At 43.8% G+C, this 19,451-nt stretch overlaps 1 protein-coding gene across 1 annotated transcript in view; it reads left to right on the top strand.

Annotated features, from left to right (window-relative positions):
- Nucleotides 1-19,451, top strand: part of LOC117595892 (NACHT, LRR and PYD domains-containing protein 12-like) — a 55,342-nt gene that overhangs the window by 35,239 nt on the left and 652 nt on the right. The window contains exons 9-16 of the mRNA XM_053228287.1: nucleotides 4,300-4,473; nucleotides 6,049-6,222; nucleotides 7,034-7,207; nucleotides 12,549-12,722; nucleotides 14,719-14,892; nucleotides 16,420-16,593; nucleotides 18,210-18,383; nucleotides 19,051-19,224. Coding sequence (XP_053084262.1) covers nucleotides 4,300-4,473; nucleotides 6,049-6,222; nucleotides 7,034-7,207; nucleotides 12,549-12,722; nucleotides 14,719-14,892; nucleotides 16,420-16,593; nucleotides 18,210-18,383; nucleotides 19,051-19,224 — 1,392 coding nt within the window. The remainder of the gene's footprint in view (nucleotides 1-4,299; nucleotides 4,474-6,048; nucleotides 6,223-7,033; nucleotides 7,208-12,548; nucleotides 12,723-14,718; nucleotides 14,893-16,419; nucleotides 16,594-18,209; nucleotides 18,384-19,050; nucleotides 19,225-19,451) is intronic.

The following is a 19,451-nucleotide window of genomic DNA, read 5'->3' as shown; positions in this document are numbered from 1 at the left end:
GGGACTAAAGGCCCCAGAAAGACATGTCGTCAACAACGACTAGAGAAAGGTCTCAGTGCCCCGGCTCCTAAGATCCAAACTGAGGGTCTTGAAGCTCATGGCTGGAAGGTCCCAGAGAATATTGCAGAATTACAGAGAGCTGATGTATCCTTAAAACTACTGTTTGATAAAGCGTTTAAGGGGAACCAAGCTGACTTGTGTGGGGAAAAGTATGTAGTCATTAATGATGTACTGTATATGCAAACCCCTGAATTCACTCGTTTGGTTGTACCTACATGTTGCCGTCCCGTTGTTTTACACCTAGCACACAGTATTCCCTGGGCAGGTCATATGGCACTTCATAAAACATATGCTCGCATAAGCTCACGATTTATTTGGCCCTTCATATACACTGATGTTCAGAATTACTGCACCACATGCCCCACATGCCAAAAAAACAGTGCTGTGCGTCGACAGGATAGGGCACCCTTACATTCTCTACCTGTGATATCTGTCCCTTTCCAGCGTATCACCATGGGCATTGTGGGACCCCTGGAGAAGAGCAGTGCCGGGCATCAATACATCCTGGTCATCAGCGATTATGCAACAAGGTATCTTGAGGCATTTCCTCTTCGGTCCATTACTACACCCAAGATTATCAATGCTCTCGTCCAGCTGTTCTCTAGGGTGGGGATACCAGAGGAAATCCTCACAGACCAGGGGACTACCTTCACGTCACACCTGATGAAGCTTTTACATCAGCAACTAGGAATTACTGCAATCAAGACCAGTCCTTATCACCCACAAACTGACGGACTAGTGGAAAGGTTTAATCAAACACTAAAGAACATGCTTCGCAAGTTCGTGTCTGATACTGGAAGGGACTGGGACAAGTGGCTGCCATTTTTGCTGTTCGCCTACAGGGAGGTACCCCAAGCATCGATGGGCTTTTCTCCATTTGAGCTTCTGTATGGATGGGAGGTCCAAGGCCCGCTAGACCTCCTGCGGAAGAGCTGGGAGGCCACGGCCTCGGATAAGGCAACAAAGACAGAGAAAGGCATTGTCCAGTACATCTTGGAGATGAGAGACCGCCTCGAGAGGTACTGGGAGATGGCCCAAGAGAATCTTCGGCAGGCACAAAAGGCACAAAAGACCTGCTATGACCAACACGCCCGAACCCGAGAACTGCAACCCGGACAGAAGGTATAATTACTGCTTCCAACATCAATGAACAAGCTGTTAATGAAGTGGTAGGGACCCTACAGTGTTGTTCGCAAGACTGGGCCAGTTACCTATGAAATTCATCATCCAGACAAAGGCAAGGCATCACAAATCTACCACATTAATCTGCTCAAAGAGTGGAAAGAGCCACCCAGCAAACCAAAGACATCACTGATGGTCCGTAAAGTCAATGAGGACGAAGATGAGGACAACCTCGAATCACAACCAAAAGGGCCAACACAGCCATCAAGTGTCAATCTGCATCACTTGGAGGAATTCAAACAGGCTGAGCTGCAAGATCTCCTAAACCAGTACCCCATGTTGTTCCGTCAGAGGCCTGGGTGGACTAACCTGGTACATCACAGAATCCAGCTCCTTGATGCAACACCTCATCGACAGTGGCCGTATAGAATCTCTGAGAGACTGCTGGTACCTCTAAAAGCGGAGATTGAGACAATGCTGGAGTTGGGAGTTATAGAACCCTCTGACAGTGAATGGAGTAGCTCAATCGTGATAGTCCCAAAGAAAGATGAGACGCTGCGTATCTGCATTGACTTCAGAAAGCTGAATGCTCAGTCACGATTCGACACATACCCAATGCCACGTATTGATGACCTTTTAGAGAGGATTGGCCAAGCTAAATACATCACTACCTATGACCTTTGCAAAGGATACTGGCAAGTACCCCTAGAGGAGGCGTCCAAACTGTACACTGCATTCAAGACTCCACTGGGGCTATAGCAGTTCACTGTTTTGCCTTTTGGGCTGCATGGAGCACCAACAACTTTCCAACGATTAATGGACCAAGTCCTCCGAGGCTGTGAAGAGTGGTCTGCTGCATACCTGGACGACGTCGTCATCCACAGTGCAAGCTGGGAAAACCATTTGAAACACCTAAAAGTAACCCTGCAAAAGATCGAACAAACTGGCCTAACCTTAAATGTGGCAGAATGTGACTGGGCGAAGTTGGAGACAAATTACCTTGGGTACCGCCTGGGGAACGGAGAGCTGAAACCTCAAGTGGATAAAGTAGAGGTGGTTCGACACACCCCAAGACCAACAACAAAGAAGGAGGTTTGCTCGTTCCTGGGGTGGTATAGGCGTTTCATCCCCAACGTCTCTACAACTGCTGTCCCATTGACCAACTTGCTATGCAAAACGGTGAGAAACCCGATTACGTGGACTGAGGAGTGTGAAGCGGCTTTCAAAACCCCGAAGGAGCGAATGCATGTTCTGGCCCGGTCCTCAAAAGTCCAGACTTCACCAAGAGGTTCATTGTCCAGGTGGATGCTTCAGCTGTGGGAATTGGGGCAGTCCTGACCCAGTAAGATGCAGGAGAAGAGAGGCCTATTGCATTCCTGAGCAGGAAACTGCTACCAAGAGAAACCCGGTACTCCACAATAGAGAAATCAAGTGGGCACTGGAGAGCCTCAGATATTACCTGCTAGGAAGGGAGTTCGTCCTGGAAACTGATCACCGAGCCCTGACGTGAATCCATACCATGAAGGATCACAACTCTCGGGTGACCAGATGGTACCTCTCCCTACAGCCTTACAAATTTAAAATCAGACATCGGCCTGGTCCCCAAAACAAGATAGCCGACTACCTGTCTCGGTACCCGATCAGTTCGCGGCCTGGAGAGGAGGGAGGTGATGTGAGGAAGTGACCTGGCCCTATTGGTTAGCACACACACATATACACACACACACCGCAACGTACCTCATTCTTCCTCCGTAAACCCCTGCTGAGGCGATGTGGGTGCACACGCACGCTATTAGCATACTGGACTTTCATACACACAAACATATCCACTCCGTTTCATCCCCTGACATTAATTCACGCTGCGCATGACAGCACAAACACACATACATATATTTGAGTTAATGGTTTACGGTGTTTTACTTTCATTTTCTTTGTTTCATGTTTTAAATACACCCCGGTGGTTTGTGCTTGTTATTGTCTGTGTAGTGTGGCGTTTCCTCCATAGGCCGGCCAAACCTGGGCGCCACCTGGTGGCCTGGCTATGTACTGCCAGAATTGGCGCGAAGCAACCGGAAATAGACTAGTCCACTGTGTGGCCCATGGGGCAATCGCGAAATGTTTTTATGTTTACGTTATGTCTGTATTTGCTATTATGGTGTATAATGTTTTATTTCATAGTGTAAAGATATATATTATGTAGTAGATGATGTCTTAAATGTATGATATGGGTGTATTGTTGTAAAATATGTGCCTATTTACCCTGTACCTTCCTTGTTATTTGGTTTAATCCAAAGAGGGGCGGGCCTTAGAGTTTAAAAGAGAGCCCCAAAGCAGTGTGTGGGGTGGTTGGTAGTTTGGTTGTTGTTTTGAGCGAGCGGGCAACTGTGGTGCCGTGAGAAATATTTGTTAGAGTTTAAATTATTGTATATAGAGTTAGTGTTTATTTGTTTGTTTGTAACCTTGTATATAGCTTTGGGGTCCCCCCCCCCATCCGTCCGTACACCCCCCCCCCCCCCCCCCCCCCCCCTTTTTCCCCTGGCGTGGGGGTTTTCTGGAGTCTGTGAAACCAATGCCTCACAATTAGGTACAGAACAGAGCATTTTGGTGTGAAGTAAACGTTGGGAGATTCAGTGCTGGATGTTGATTGGCCTCAGCCAGTGGGGGAAATGTCTTCAACAAAAGGGCTAATGGTAACAAGCAACAGCTGTGAAATTACACAAGTCAGGTAACATCCTGGCAATTCAACATCCTGCTTTAAACCAGCAGTAAGATAAAACCAGAATTTAACAACCTACAGCCAAACCTTAACCTTAAACTGCAGTTTCTGTAAAAGAATAAATCCTCACTGGGACCAGCTCAATGTCCTCACAATGTAAAAACTGTCACATCTTCCTCAAAATATGACTACATCGAGTCCCCCTGAAGACAGAAATACACACACACACACAATAAATAAAATTTGTTATGTAGTTATTGCTCTCATATAATTATTGACTAAGATGCTGTATTTCATAGTGATTAAAGACTGCAGAGACTCTTTGATGAAAAAGTTCCTGCTGAACTGATCTGTGTGTCCTGAACTGAGAGAGTGAAGAGTGTGTCATTGTCTCTCTGCAGGTTGTGTGATTGTGGTGTATCAGATGAAGGCTGTGCTGCTCTGACTTCAGCTCTGAGATCAAACCCCTCACACCTGAGAGAACTGGATCTGTCTGGGAATAAACTCAGAGACTCAGGAGTGAAGTGTCTCTCTGCTGTACTGGAGAATCCTCACTGTAAACTGGAGACACTGAGGTAAGATCATCTCTCTGAGAGTCACATGACCTGTTCCTCAGTAACACACATTCTCTAATAGTGAGACTGAAGCAGAGGTTTAAGGTTCAACATCAAATATCCTGAGGAGGAAAATCATTTCATTTCAGTGAATCATTTGATTTGTAATTATCTATTCACAATATTAGTTGTGTTTTCTATGTGTATTTGATATTCCTGATATTTGCTTGTTTTGGAACTGGAACTTAAAAGAATTTTTTTAATGATTATAGTTATTGCATTAATAATAATTAGGACAAATTTCTCCTGCTGCTTTTTAAATATGACATGGTTACTGAATCTTATAATTACAATGTGAGTAATAAAGGAAGAAAGGAAGCTGACAATAAGCTTTGAAATAGATGACGGTTCTAAAGACCAAAAATTTAGTTCTTTGTACTGTAATCATTGTTCATCATGGGGTGAGAATTTCAGCTTTGTGAACTGTTTGTAGACTGTCTTCACACACACACACACACACACACACACACACACACGTTTACATTTCTGTGTTGTATTTCCTTTAACATGTGTATTAACGTAGCTAGAAAATGCTACACCTGCCACCAACTCCAACCTTAACCTGCAGATTCTGTTCAAAATAAATCCTCACTGGGACCAGCTAAATATTCTCACAATGTAAAAACTGTTACACATTCCTCAGAATATGAAGACATTTGTTTAAAGACAGCAATACATAGACCACTACACACACACACACACACACACACACAAATATACTCTCTCAAACACAATAAATAGTTAATTGTTTGTATACCCCACCAATAAGTCACTAAGTGGTGGAAGTGTTATTGTTCTTGGTTTGTCCTTCTGTCCAAGATTATAATTATTGTGATATCTCAAGAACGAGTGGTTGAATGTTTGTAGGATTTATATGGAATTATCATTGTAACCAGCAAATGAACTGATTAGATGTTGGAATTGATCCAAATGGGTCAAGGTCACAGCAAGGTCAATGTCTAAAATAGATTTTCTTCATGTTTCCTTCCTGTTTAAAGTATATTTTAAGGGAATTTCTGGCATATAAATTGGTAATAACAAGGATATATAAAGTCAAAAGCTAGCCACTCAGAAGAATGAAACCTGCTTCAAATGAATCAGGCTGATTTATGAAGTTTTTCATGGTCCTGTTTTTGTCTGTCAGCAGTAGATAAGGTCACCAGGTTTGAACAGGAAATAAAGGAGTTTTTAACTTCGAGATGCTATTTGCAATACAGATACCACCAATGTTCATGAAAATCCACTTTATTGTACAGAGCTCGATTTGTGAAAACTTTCATAAATAGAGTTTAGCATATTTGATACCTCAGTACAGCTCTAGACCCAATGGCACATGAAGTAATAGAGTATTTCAGTGAGTTTGTGAAGATTCATATTTGTTCAGTGGCTGATATAAATGATGGGGCTCTGCTTCACTTGCCCACATGGACGAGGCACCTCTGTCATTGACTCTTTAATTAAAAAAAATGTTTCTGCTGAACTGATGTGTGTGTCCTGAACTGAGAGAGTGAAGAGTGTGTCATTGTCTCTCTGCAGGTTGTGTGACTGTGATATCTCAGATGAAGGCTGTGCTGCTCTGACTTCAGCTCTGAGATCAAACTCCTCACACCTGAGAGAACTGGATCTGTCTGAGAATAAAGTCAGAGACTCAGGAGTGAAGCGTCTCTCTGCTGTACTGGAGAATCCTGACTGTAAACTGGAGACACTGAGGTAAGATCATCTCTCTGAGAGTCACATGACCTGCTCCTCAGTAACACACATTCTCTAAAATGAGACGGAAGCAGAGGTTTTAGGTTCAACATCAAATATCCTGAGGAGGAAAATCATTTCATTTCAGTGCATGTTGACGCTTTTCCTCCCATTCCTACTGATTTAAACACAATATTTATGTAATAAATTAAGCCAATCAGGATTGTGTTTCCCAAAAGCATTGCAGCCTATACATCATTGTGAAATGGTAGAGCGAGCATCACTTTGAACACTCTCTCTCTCTCTCCCAGTGAAGATTATCTTAACTTTGAAATGCTTTTGGGGAAACTCAGTCCTGATAGTTCTCGTCAATCATTTAATTAAACTGAATTATAAGCACACACACACACACACACACACACACACACACACACACACACACACACACACACTTGTTATGTTTCCATATGTGGAAATTTAAACAGTAACATAATCCCTCCTTGATATAAATAATTTCAGATGGCTGGCAATAAAAAGCTGAGAAATAGGTTACAGTTCTAAGAGTTTATTTGTCATTTTCACTTGTTCATGATGGTTTGAGAAGTTCTGTTCTGTGAATCATTAATGCAACTTTTCAGACCTTTTCACACACTATAAACAAATAATACAATCTGTTTTAACACTAATTTTTTAGTTATTGCTTTTAAAATTTCATAAAAAAACCTTCACAGTAATACACAGTGATGTAAGACTGTGGTGACTGTGCTGATGAAGTTCATTATTCTGTGTCCTGAACTGAGAGAGTGAAGAGTGTGTCATTGTCTCTCTGCAGGTTGTGTGGTTGTGGTTTCTCAGATGAAGGCTGTGCTGCTCTGACTTCAGCTCTGAGATCAAACCCCTCACACCTGAGAGAACTGAATCTGTCTTGGAATAAACTCAGAGACTCAGGAGTGAAGTGTCTCTCTGCTGTACTGGAGAATCCTCACTGTAAACTGGAGACACTGAGGTAAGATCATCTCTCTGAGAGTCACATGACCTGCTCCTCAGTAACACACATTCTCTAATAGTGAGACTGAAGCAGAGGTTTTAGGTTCAACATCAAATATCCTGAGGAGGAAAATCATTTCATTTCAAAATGGCTGCTGAATCTTATCTTTACAATATCAGTAATAACGGAAGATGAAAATAAGCTTTGAAACAGGTGAGGGTTCAAAAAAAAGAGAAAATTTACTTCTTTGTACTGCAATCATTGTTCATCATGGGGTGAGAATTTCAGCTCTCTGTTCTCTCTCTCTCTCTCTCACACACACACACACACACACACACACGTTTATATTTCTCTGTCGTATTTCCTTTAACATGTGTATTAACGTAGCTAGAAAATGCTACACCTGCCACCAACTCCAACCTTCTGTTCAAAATAAATCCTCACTGGAACCAAATAAATATTCCCACAATGGTAATGTAATGAGGAGTCAACAGAATGGGGATCCATTAGCAGCGTTTAATAAAAGGCAGACACAGTCGTACAGGCGTGGTCGAGCAACAGCAAAACAGGGTGATCAGAGGCGAGACAAAGGCAGAGTAATCAAACAGGCGGATGGTCAGGGCAGGCAGCAAAGAATCCAGAAACGAGAAATAACAGTCCAAGGTCAAACACGGTAATCCAACAAAGAAGATACAAACGCTCAGAAATGTCAGCCGGGGCAAAACAAGACTTCACAAAGAGTGAGCGAGCAGCAGAGGATTAAGTAGTCCCGGTAATAGGCTGCAGGTGAGCTCGTAATCAGTGCTGGGCGCGGGGTGATGGGAAATGTAGTTTAAAGAGGAAAGTCAATACTCGGGTGATGGTGACCTCTGGTGACGATCAGGGGGAACCACAGAGGCCGGATTCATTACAGAGCCCCCCTCCTGCGAGCGGCTCCTGACGTGAGAAGGCAGACAACGACGGGGTCTTCAGCGAGGACGAGGGGCCGGTTTATCCGGATGGGTCCTGTGGAAGTCAGTAGTAAGAGACGGGTCAAGAATGTCCTTGGCATCGACCCAGGACCTCTCCTCCGGTCCGTACCCCTCCCAGTCCACGAGATATTGCAGGACTCCTCCCCGGCGCCGAGAGTTTAAGATTTCCTGCACCTGATACGTCTCCTCACCGTCGATGATGAGGGGAGGGGGTCCCTGGTTCCGGGCCTCATCTAGGTTGTCCGCCCTTCTCGGAGCACCAGCGGCCTTGAGCAGGGAGACATGAAAAGTGGGTGAGATACGATATTGTGGAGGTAAGGCCAGACGATAAGAGACAGGGGTTATTTGTTTAACGACTTTGAATGGACCCACGTACCTGGGGCTGAGTTTGTGGCAGGGTAGTCGGAGCCGGAGGTCTCGAGTGGAGAGCTAGACCCACGATCCCGGGACATACTCAGGGTTGAGACGTCGGTGTTGATCTGCTTGTTCTTTCCGTCTCCTGATGGCACGTTGGAGATGGGTATGGGCCTCGTTCCAGGTAGTTTCACTCCTCCTGAACCAGTCATTAACTGCGGGTAATTCTGTGGGCTCCACGGACCAGGGAAAGAGGAGGTCGTTGGAACCCAAGCACGCATTGGAAGGGTGTAAGCCCGGTGGATTGTTTGCGCAGGGAATTTTGTGCGTATTCCTCCCAAAACAGATATCGGCTCCAATCAGCTTGATTGCGGTGACAGTAGGATCTTAGAAAGCGAGTGATCTCTTGGTTGAGCCGCTCGGTTTGCCCATTGGATTCAGGATGGTAGCCCGAGGTAAGACTTATGTTAATGTCGAGATGTTTAAAGAAAGCTGTCCATACGTGAGAGGTGAACTGAGGGCCTCTGTCCGAGACGATATCTTTGGGGAGTCCGTAGAAGCGGAACACATGACTGCACAGGGTCTCTGCTGTTTCTAGGGCTGTGGGTAGTTTGGGTAAGGGTATCAGGCGACAGGACTTAGAGAAGTGATCAACAACAGTAAGAATGGTGGTATTGCCTCTGGAGTTGGGGAGGTCGGTGATAAAGTCGATGGCGATGTGGGACCAGGGTCTCTGAGGAATGGGCAGAGGCTGGAGCAAACCCGCCGGTAACTGTTTAGAAGATTTGGTGGTGTTGCAAGTTACACAGTTCTTAATGTATGTAATGGTGTCAGTACGAAGAGAGGGCCACCAGAATTTGTTGGTGAGGAGTTGGATGGACGCCGTTATTCCGGGTTGTCCGGAGCCGGGGAGGTCATGAGCCTGTTGAATAACTCTGTTCCTCAGGGAAAGAGGTACAAAGGTCCTGTTGGGAGGACAAGCAGCCGGTATGGGATCCGTGCCAATACAGTCATGATGTCCCACTGTACAGGTGCCACGATGAGAGTGGTAGGTAAGATGGGATCAGGTGAAAGGGGTTGATAAGCGGACTCGAACTGGCGAGAAAGCGCGTCTGCTTTGGTGTTCTTGGAACCTGGACGATAAGTTACTGTGAACTGGAACCGTGTGAAGAATAACGCCCACCTAGCCTGTCTGTGATTGAGTCTCTTTGCAGAACGGAGATATTCCAGATTGCGATGGTCGGTGAGAACCGAGAAGGGAAATTTGGCTCCCTCAAGCCAATGTCGCCACTCCTCCAGAGCCGCCTTCATAGCCAATAGTTTGCGGTTCCCCACATCATAATTCTGTTCCGCTGGGTTAAGCTTGCGAGAGAAGTAGGCACAGGGGAAGAGTTTGGGTGGACTGCCATGACGTTGCGAAAGAACGGCCCCGACGCCTGTGCTGGAGGCATCTACCTCCACTATGAACTCACGTTCGGGATCAGGGTGATGGAGTATAGGTGCAGTAGAGAAACGTTCCTTGAGGTGATTAAAGGCTCTGTCAGCTACGGGCGACCAGGATAAGCGGCCTCCCCTCCTTTTAGTCATTGAAGTCAGGGGGGCTGTGATGGAGCTGAAGTCTCTGATGAATCGTCTGTAAAAGTTGGCGAATCCAAGGAATCTCTGCATTTCCTTGACAGTCGTAGGTTGGGGCCAGTTCAGGACGGCCTGCACTTTGCGATCATCCATCGCCACTCCCTCAGGACTGACCACATATCCCAGGAACGTGGTGGAAGTCTGGTGAAACTCACATTTCTCTGCTTTAGCATATAACTGGTGGGAGATCAAACGTTGTAGAACGGCTCTGACATGGTGAATGTGTGTTATTGTCTGGGTTATTGGGAGCTTGTATGATGAAGAAACGGATGGTTTCTGAGTGCATGGCGACAGTAGTCAGGCAGATGTCAATAGTGGTGTATAGGACCTGACCGGCGCCCAGAGGTCTTCCGTCTAACGCTGTCACTGCTAAAGGAGATTTACACGGTATGAGAGGGAGGTCATGAACTTTAGTGAAGCCAGCATCAATAAAATTTCCTGCTGCTCCAGAATCGATTAGAGCCATTGTTTCTACCACCCCATTACTAGAGGCTAATTTAACAGGTACCTTAATACACTTTGAAATACGAGATGATTGACTCACCGCAGAGGGAGCGGGTTGCTTGGGTCTTGTGGGGCAGGAAGCTTTCACATGACCGGCTTGGCCGCAGTAGAGGCAGAGGTTTCTACGATAACGACGATCTCTTTCCTCGGGAGAGATACGAGCATGTCCCACCTGCATCGCTTCTTGCTCAGGCATTAACGGAGGGCTCGATGAACGAAGCGCCGAACCCCTGCTGGGCCTCCTAGAGCGAATCAGGTTGTCAATGCGAATGTCAAGATCAATCAGCTGATCCAAGATCTTTCCCTCATCTCGACAGGCGAGCTCTGCCTGTAACTCCAGGTTTAGACCCTTGCGGAAAAGCATCTTTAAGGGGTCATCAGACCATCCGGTTTGTGCAGCCAGTGTGCGAAATGATAGGGCAAAGTCCACCACCGTTTTTTCCCCCTGACGCAGCGTGAGAATTTGTTCACGCGCTCCATCTCCTCCCTCGGGCAGATCAAACACCTCTCGGAATCGCTGCAAAAACGCCTCGAACGAGGAAAAGGCTGGTCGAGTGAAATTCCACACGGCGGTGGCCCAGTCTAACGCCTTGCCAGACAGGAGAGAGCAAACAAAAACGATGCCGGATTTGTTACAGGTAAAAACTGTTACACATTCCTCAGAATATACAGACATTTGTTTACAGACAACAATACATAGACCACTAAACACACACACACACATACACACACATGAATATATACTCTTTCAAACACAAGAAGAATTTGTTTGTATCCCCGCCAATAAGTCACTAAGTGGTGGAAGCGTTACTGTTCTCAGGTTGTCCTTCTGTCCAAGATTATAATTAGTGTGATATCTCAAGAATTAGTAGTTGAATGTTTGCAGGATCTATATGGAATTATCATTGTAACAAGCAAATGAACTGATTAGATGTTGGAATTGATCCAAAAGGGTCAAGATCACAGCAAGGTCAATGTCTAAAATAGATTTTCTTCATGTTTCCTTCCTGTTTGAAGTATATTTTAAGGGAATTTTTGGTATATAAATTAGTAATAACAAGGATATATAAAGTCAAAAGCTAGCCACTCAGAGGAATGAAACCTGCTTCAAATGAACCAGGCTGATTTATGAAGCTTTTCACAGTTCTGTTTTTGTCTGTCAGCAGTGGATAAGGTGGGAACAGGTGGGAACAGAAAATAAAGGCGTTTTTAACTTCGAGATGCTATTTGCAATACAGATACCACCAATGTCCATGAAAATCCACTTTTTAATACAGAGCTCAACTTGTGAAAACTTTCATAAATAGAGTTTAGCATATATGATACCTCAGTAGAGCTCTAGACCCAATGGCACATGAAGTAATAGAGTATTTCAGTGAGGTGACCAAGCACTGAAACTTTACTGCATTAAACTTCAAAATAGTGACTGTTTACAGGCGTCTAAGCTCAAATCCACCAGCCTGATTTGTGCTGTTTCACAGTCATGTTTTCATCCATCATTCATTCATTGGTGAGCCTGTGTGCCCACAAGATGATGCCAGATCTTTGTTTACTTTGGAGTGCTCTTTTAAATACAAAAAAACTTTCACAAATAGAATTAGATATATTTGATTTCTTAAAACAGTTTGAGACCCACTGCCCTAACAACATTAATTTCAATTACCTCAGAACAGGTTATTAGTATTTCAACGGAATTTAAAATGTATGAAGTGGTGAATGAGGAGTTTGATTCATATTTGTTCAGTGGCTGATATAAATGATGGGGCTCTGCTTCACTTGCCCCCATGGATGAGGCACCTCTGGCATTGACTCTTTAATTTTAAAAAAGTTGCTGCTGAACTGATGTGTGTGTCCTGAACTGAGAGAGTGAAGAGTGTGTCATTGTCTCTCTGCAGGTTGCGTGGTTGTGATATCTCAGATGAAGGCTGTGCTGCTCTGACTTCAGCTCTGAGATCAAACCCCTCACACCTGAGAGAACTGGATCTGTCTTGGAATGAACTCAGAGATTCAGGAGTGAAGCGTCTCTCTGCTGTACTGGAGAATCCTGACTGTAAACTGGAGACACTGAGGTAAGATCATCTCTCTGAGAGTCACATGACCTGCTCCTCAGTAACACACATTTAGCATTTGCTACATAATTCTGGATTGTACATAACACAAAACAACCATGTCTTTTTGTGAGCCTTATGCAGTCTGTTCTCACTTTAAAGTCCATGTAAGTAGAAAGTCCACACTCAGAACTCCTTTACAAGTCCATGCTAATAGAAAATCTGGGAATCAAGATCAGATATCCAACTTGTAGTAGATACAAGTATTTGTCCAGTGTTTGCTCAGGATGCAGGAGTGTACTGACTCCACACTGACATGTCCAGTCTCTCAATGTCCATGACACAAGAGTTTACAATCCAGTCTCATGTGTGGAAACAGAGGAGACAGTGAAAAGTCCAGAAAACCAGAAAGATAGATCCTGTCCACCACTAACTTCGAAGAGACTTTCGTACCGCTGATGTCCATTTCCTGAGTCAAAATCTTCTCTTAGGTGACAGCTCCTTCAGGTTCTCTTTCTTGGTGACGTGTTGTACTGACTTCACAAACTTGGACTTATCAGGGAAGTAACTCGACAGTGAAACACTCCTTTTTCCTTTAGTCTGTTCTAGAAAGCTGTTGATGTGTGTGATGGAGTACATGTCATCTGGCTGTGTTTCTGACACACCTGAGCAGTCAGAGTAACTCGCCTCATCTGAGGAGATCTCACCCTCCTCCATGTGTGTGAGCTGTTCTCCTGTAGCACCTGTACTGCACTCTGGCCTTTCACTGTCTGAATTTACACTGTTTACTGAGTCAGTGCAGTTTTTGGGGATTATTGGCATTGTCTTAACGGTTTTCATCTAGCTCTTTTCATGTATTTTCTTCTTTAACTAAGTTTTCTCCACCTTTCTTGACTCCATTTTTCTTTTGCGCGAGTCTTGTGTGTTCTCCTGCTGCAGATTTGCGGGATTTGCGGGATTTGCGGCAGTCGTGGCCTAATGGTTAGAGGCTCGGTCTTGTAACCAGAAGGTGAACCTGAAGGTCGTGGGTTCGAGTCTCAGGTCTGGCAGGGATTGTAGGTGGGGGGAGTGGCCAGCGCTCTCTCCCACCCTCAATACCACGACTGAGGTGAGACCCTTGAGCAAGGTACCGAACCCCCAACTGCTCCCTGGGCGCTGCGGCAAAAAAGGCTGCCTACTGTTCCGGGTGTGTGTTCACGGTGTTTGTGTGTGTCTGCGCACTTGGATGGGTTAAATGCAGAGCACAAATTCTGAGTATGGGTCACCATACTTGGCCAGAAATCACTTCACTTCACTTAATGACAGTCTCAGTGTCAGCCTTAAAGCCGATATCACTGCTAGCGCTAACGCTAACACCCGCAGTCACCTCAGGTTTAGCACCTATGCTATCGCCAGCATCAGTGTTACAATTAGCATCTGTACAAGAATTAACATTAGTGTCAGGATTGTGTGCAGTGTTAGCATTACTGCTCTCTCAATGCTGTCCTCTTCTGCTCTCCTGTTGACTGTCTCCACTCTGCTGGTGCAGTATCTCAGCAGTGTCGCCCCCTGAGCTCCCCGGCTACACAGCTCTGTGTGAACAACTCAACTTTTTATATCCGATGTCCCCACACTTAAAACATCTCATCTCAGTATAACAGTGTATCTTCTGTCACCATCCTTACATTTAAAACTTATACGGAGAGTTTCATCTCGGTTATTAAGAAACATAAAAACCTGTATATGAAAACACAGGGCATGTTTAATTGCCGAGTTTTTACAGTCAAGTGGAATCATTCTCATGGAGCTGGAAAGCACATACACACACACACACACACGCACACACACACACACACCCTCTCAAACACAATAAATAGAATTTGTTATTTAGTTATTGCTCTCATATAATTCATAGCTAAGATGCCGTATTTCATAGTGATTAAAGACTGCAGTGACTCTTTGATGAAAATGTTCCTGCTGAACTGATGTGTGTGTCCTGAACTGAGAGAGTAAAAAGTGTGTCATTGTCTCTCTGCAGGTTGTGTGGTTGTGGTGTCTCAGATGAAGGCTGTGCTGCTCTGACTTCAGCTCTGAGATCAAACCCCTCACACCTGAGAGAACTGGATCTGTCATGGAATAAAGTCAGAGACTCAGGAGTGAAGTGTCTCTCTGCTGTACTGGAGAATCCTGACTGTAAACTGGAGACACTGAGGTAAGATCATCTCTCTGAGAGTCACATGACCTGCTCCTCAGTAACACACATTTAGCATTTGCTACATAATTCTGGATTGTACATGACACAAAACATCCATGTCTTTTTGTGAGCCCTATGCAGTCTGTTCTCACTTTAAAGTCCATGTAAGTAGAAAGTCCACACTCAGAACACCTTTAACAGTCCATGCATATAGAAAGTCTGGAAATCAAGATCAAATATCCAAGTTGTAGTAGATTGAGTTTCTAGGTTCAAGTATTTGTCCAGTGTTTGCTCAGGATGCAGGAGTGTACTGACTCCACACTGATATGTCCAGTCTCTGAATGTCCATGACACAGAGTTTTCAATCCAGTCTCATGTGTGGAAACAGAGGAGACAGTGAAAAGTCCAGAAAACCAGAAAGAGTGCTAGATAGATCCTGTCCACAACTAACTTAGAAGAGACTTTTGTAATACTGATGTCCACTTCCTGAGTCAAAATCTTCTCCTAGGTGACAGCTCCTTCAGGTTCTCTTTCTTGGTGACGTGTTGTGCTGTCTTCACGAACTTGGACTTATCAGGGAAGTAACTGGACAGTGAAACATTCCTTTTTCCTTTAGTCTGTTCTAGAAAGCGGTTGATGTGTGTGATGGAGTACATGTCATCTGGCTGTGTTTCTGACACACCTGAGCAGTCAGAGTAACTCGTCTCATCTGAGGAGATCTGACCCTCCTCCATGTGTGTGAGCTGTTCTCCTGTAGCACCTGTACTGCACTCTGGCCTTTCACTATCTGACATTACACTGTTTACTGAGTCAGTGCAGTTTTGGGGATTATTGGCATTGTCGTAACGGTTTTCATCTAGCTCTTTTCAGGTATTCTTTTCTTTAACTAAGTTTTCTCCACCTTTGCCAAGTTCTTGACTCCATTTTTCTTTTACGCGAGTCTTGTGTGTTCTCCTGCTGCAGATTTGCGGGATTAGTGACAGTCTCAGTGTTAGCATTAAGGCCGGTATCACCGCTAGTGCTAATGCTAACACCTGCAGTCACCTCTGGTTTAGCACCTATGCTATTACCAGCATCAGTATTAGAATTAGCATCCGTACAAGGATTAACATTAGAATCAGGATTGTTTGCAGTGTTAGCATCATTAGCATTACTGCTGTGCTCAGTGCTCTCCTCTTCTGCTCTCCTGCTGACTGTCCCCACTCTGCTGGTGATGTATCTCGGCCGTGTCGCCCCCTGAGCTCCCCAGAAACACAGCTCTTTGTGTGAACAACTCAACCTTTTATACCTGATGTACCCACACTCGAAACATCTCCTCTCAGTATAACAGTGTAGCTGTGTGTGTGTGAAAGCACACACACACCCTCTCAAACACAATAAAAATAATTTGTTATTTAGTTATTGCTCTCATATAATTCATAGCTAAGATGCCGTATTTCATAGTGATTAAAGACTGCAGAGACTCTTTGATGAAAAAGTTCCTGCTGAACTGATCTGTGTGTCCTGAACTGAGAGAGTGAAGAGTGTGTCATTGTCTCTCTGCAGGTTGTGTGGTTGTGATTTCTCAGATGAAGGCTGTGCTGCTCTGACTTCAGCTCTGACATCAAACCCCTCACACCTGAGAGAACTGGATCTGTCATGGAATAAAATCAGAGACTCGGGAGTGAAGTGTCTCTCTGCTGTACTGGAGAATCCTCACTGTAAACTGGAGACACTGCGGTAAGATCATCTCTCTGAGAGTCACATGACCTGCTCCTCACTAAGACATATTTTCTAATAGTGAAACAGAAGCAGAGGTGTTAGGTTCAGAATCAAATATCCTGAACAGGAAAATCATTTAATTTAAGTCTGCATAGATGTTTTTCCTGATCTGATCACAGTATTTATGTATCTTCGTACTTGCATACGCATGTTGATACGCACTTGCATACGCACAAAACTCCATAAAAGGCAAAGCCCACAGTGCTGAATGCCAAAACAGAGTTTCTCAGAAGAAGTGGGAGTTATTTTGAGTCACAACTACGCCAATAAAAATTATATTATTTTGAAGAACCTCACACAGGGAAACTTTTCTTTTAATTCAAAGTAAAGCGTCTTGCCGACTCTCAGCCAGAATCCCTCGCCCCTTTCCCTGATGCCATGTTAGAAAAGCAAAATGGCGTGTGTGTGCAGGAAGTGAATGTTCCACAGCACACTAGGGAGCACCAGATACACACAGATCTGATACTGTACGTACCAGTGCTGGATCTAAAAAAGTGTTAAACAGCATCAAACTGAGATCCCTCAGTAAACAGAACCGACTTATACACCTGATCTAATCCTCCTTTTATACTGCAGCATTCTTAATTGAATGACAGGCCTTCTTTGTCTTAATTTATGGATTATGCTGACTTGCTTTCTTTTTTATATTTTTTAGATAATGCTATTAATAAGAAATGACTGGGTTTTACAAAATTTTCGTTGAATTTGCGTGTGTAACTAAAAATACACAAGCTATTTAAACTTGACAGTGTAATCTGTATATAAAAGTGCAGTGGCTCATCACAGGTTATGTGATTTGAAGCCAATCAGCTGAGGTTTACATTAATTAGTCATCTTATGTGTAAATTTATACACACTCAGGAGCACGAGTAGGATACGAACATTTTTCCAAAATTACTGGATTTTCATGAATACCAAATTTCTTCTGTAAATGCTTGTACGAACATTTTATGAATAAATCTATTCATATCCAGCTTGATGAATAAGGACTGTTGTTTTCACGTTTTTCAGATTTTAAACAATAAACGAATCCCTTATAATCCCTCATTAGTAAGATTTAAGTTCAGAAGTCTGCCAATACAAAGCCTAGCGATAGTTACAGTTCTAAGAGTTAAAGTTTTGTCATTTTCACTCATTCATCATGGTTTGAGTTGTTCTATAAGAGGCCATTACAGACGAAAATTCAAACTTTATCACTCTCATGCACCATCACACTCTCTCACATACTCCATCAAACCTCTTTCTCACACAGTCATATTCTCTCTCACACACCATCAAACCTCTAACCTTTAATAGTGTGTGGAAGAGACTTTGGTAGTTTGTGTTTGCCCTCATTGTTCTTATAAATCATGTGGTTATCACTTGCGCACACACACACACGCACACACACCCTCTCAAACACAATAAATAGAATCTGATATGTAGTTATTGCTCTCATATAATTTATAACTAAGATGGTATATTTCATAGTGATTAAAGACTGCAGTGACACTTTGACAAAAAAAAGTTCCTGCTGCACTAATCTGTGTGTCCTGAACTGAGAGAGTGAAGAGTGTGTCATTGTCTCTCTGCAGGTTGCGTTATTGTGATGTCTCAGATGAAGGCTGTGATGCTCTGACTTCAGCTCTGACATCAAACCCCTCACACCTGAGAGAACTGGATCTGTCTGGGAATAAACTCAGAGACTCAGGAGTGAAGCGTCTCTCTGCTGTACTGGAGAATCCTCACTGTAAACTGGAGACACTGAGGTAAGATCATCTCTCTGAGAGTCACATGATCTGCTCCTCAGTAACACACATTCTCTAATAGTGAGACTGAAGCAGAGGTTTTAAGTTCAGCATCAAATATCCTGAGGAGGAAAAGCATTTCATTTCAGTGCACATTGATGTGTTTTTTCTGATCTTTTTTCCCAAAAGCATTGCAGCACAAACATCATCATTTAATGGTAGAGCGAGCATCACTTTGAACACTCTCTCTCAGTTAAAATGATCTTAACTTTGCAATGCTTTTAGGAAACTCAGCGCTGACTGTTTCTGCAAATTTGATTAAATTGAATTACACACACAATCACACACACATACGCATTGGGCCTCATTTATTAATCTTTATAATGTTGTGAGTAAATGTCTGTGTAAGTCAAACTGAACAGCCTTCCGACAGAAAGGCTGATTTCTTTGTACTTGTTTGCTTACGTTGATCACCCATAATGTGTGAAGTGCGTTTCCAGCACAGCTCATTTTCATGTAATGACGCCCAAACACACACTTCTGTAAGTCGCTCTGGATAAGGGTCTTTGCTGAATGCTGTAAACAAAATAATTTAAACTCCACAGTATATTCCAGATATAAAAGTGCAGTAATCCATGAAAATTATATAAACTGAGAGAGTGAAGAGTGTGTCATTGTCTCTCTGCAGGTTGTGTGATTGTGGTGTCTCAGATGAAGGCTGTACTGCTCTGACTTCAGCTCTGAGATCAAACCCCTCACACTTGAGAGAACTGGATCTGTCTTGGAATAAACTCAGAGACTCAGGAGTGAAGTGTCTCTCTGCTGTACTGGAGAATCCTCACTGTAAACTGGAGACACTGAGGTAAGATCAAATTGAATTACACACACACACACACATTAGGCCTCATTTATCAGTCTTTATAAAGTTGTGTGTAAATGTTTCTGACAGAAAGGCTGATTTTCTTTGTACTCGTGTGCTTACACTGATCATCCACGTTTCTGCACAGCTCATTTGCATGTAGTGACGCCCAAACACACACTTCTATAAGTCGCTCTGGATAAAGGTCTCTGCTAAATGCTGTAAACGTA

The sequence above is a fragment of the Pangasianodon hypophthalmus genome, chromosome 23 (genome assembly GCF_027358585.1).
Source record: "Pangasianodon hypophthalmus isolate fPanHyp1 chromosome 23, fPanHyp1.pri, whole genome shotgun sequence".
Lineage (NCBI taxonomy): Eukaryota > Metazoa > Chordata > Actinopteri > Siluriformes > Pangasiidae > Pangasianodon > Pangasianodon hypophthalmus.
The sequence above is the reverse complement of the archived record's forward strand: the minus strand, read 5'-3'. Positions and strand labels throughout refer to the sequence as shown.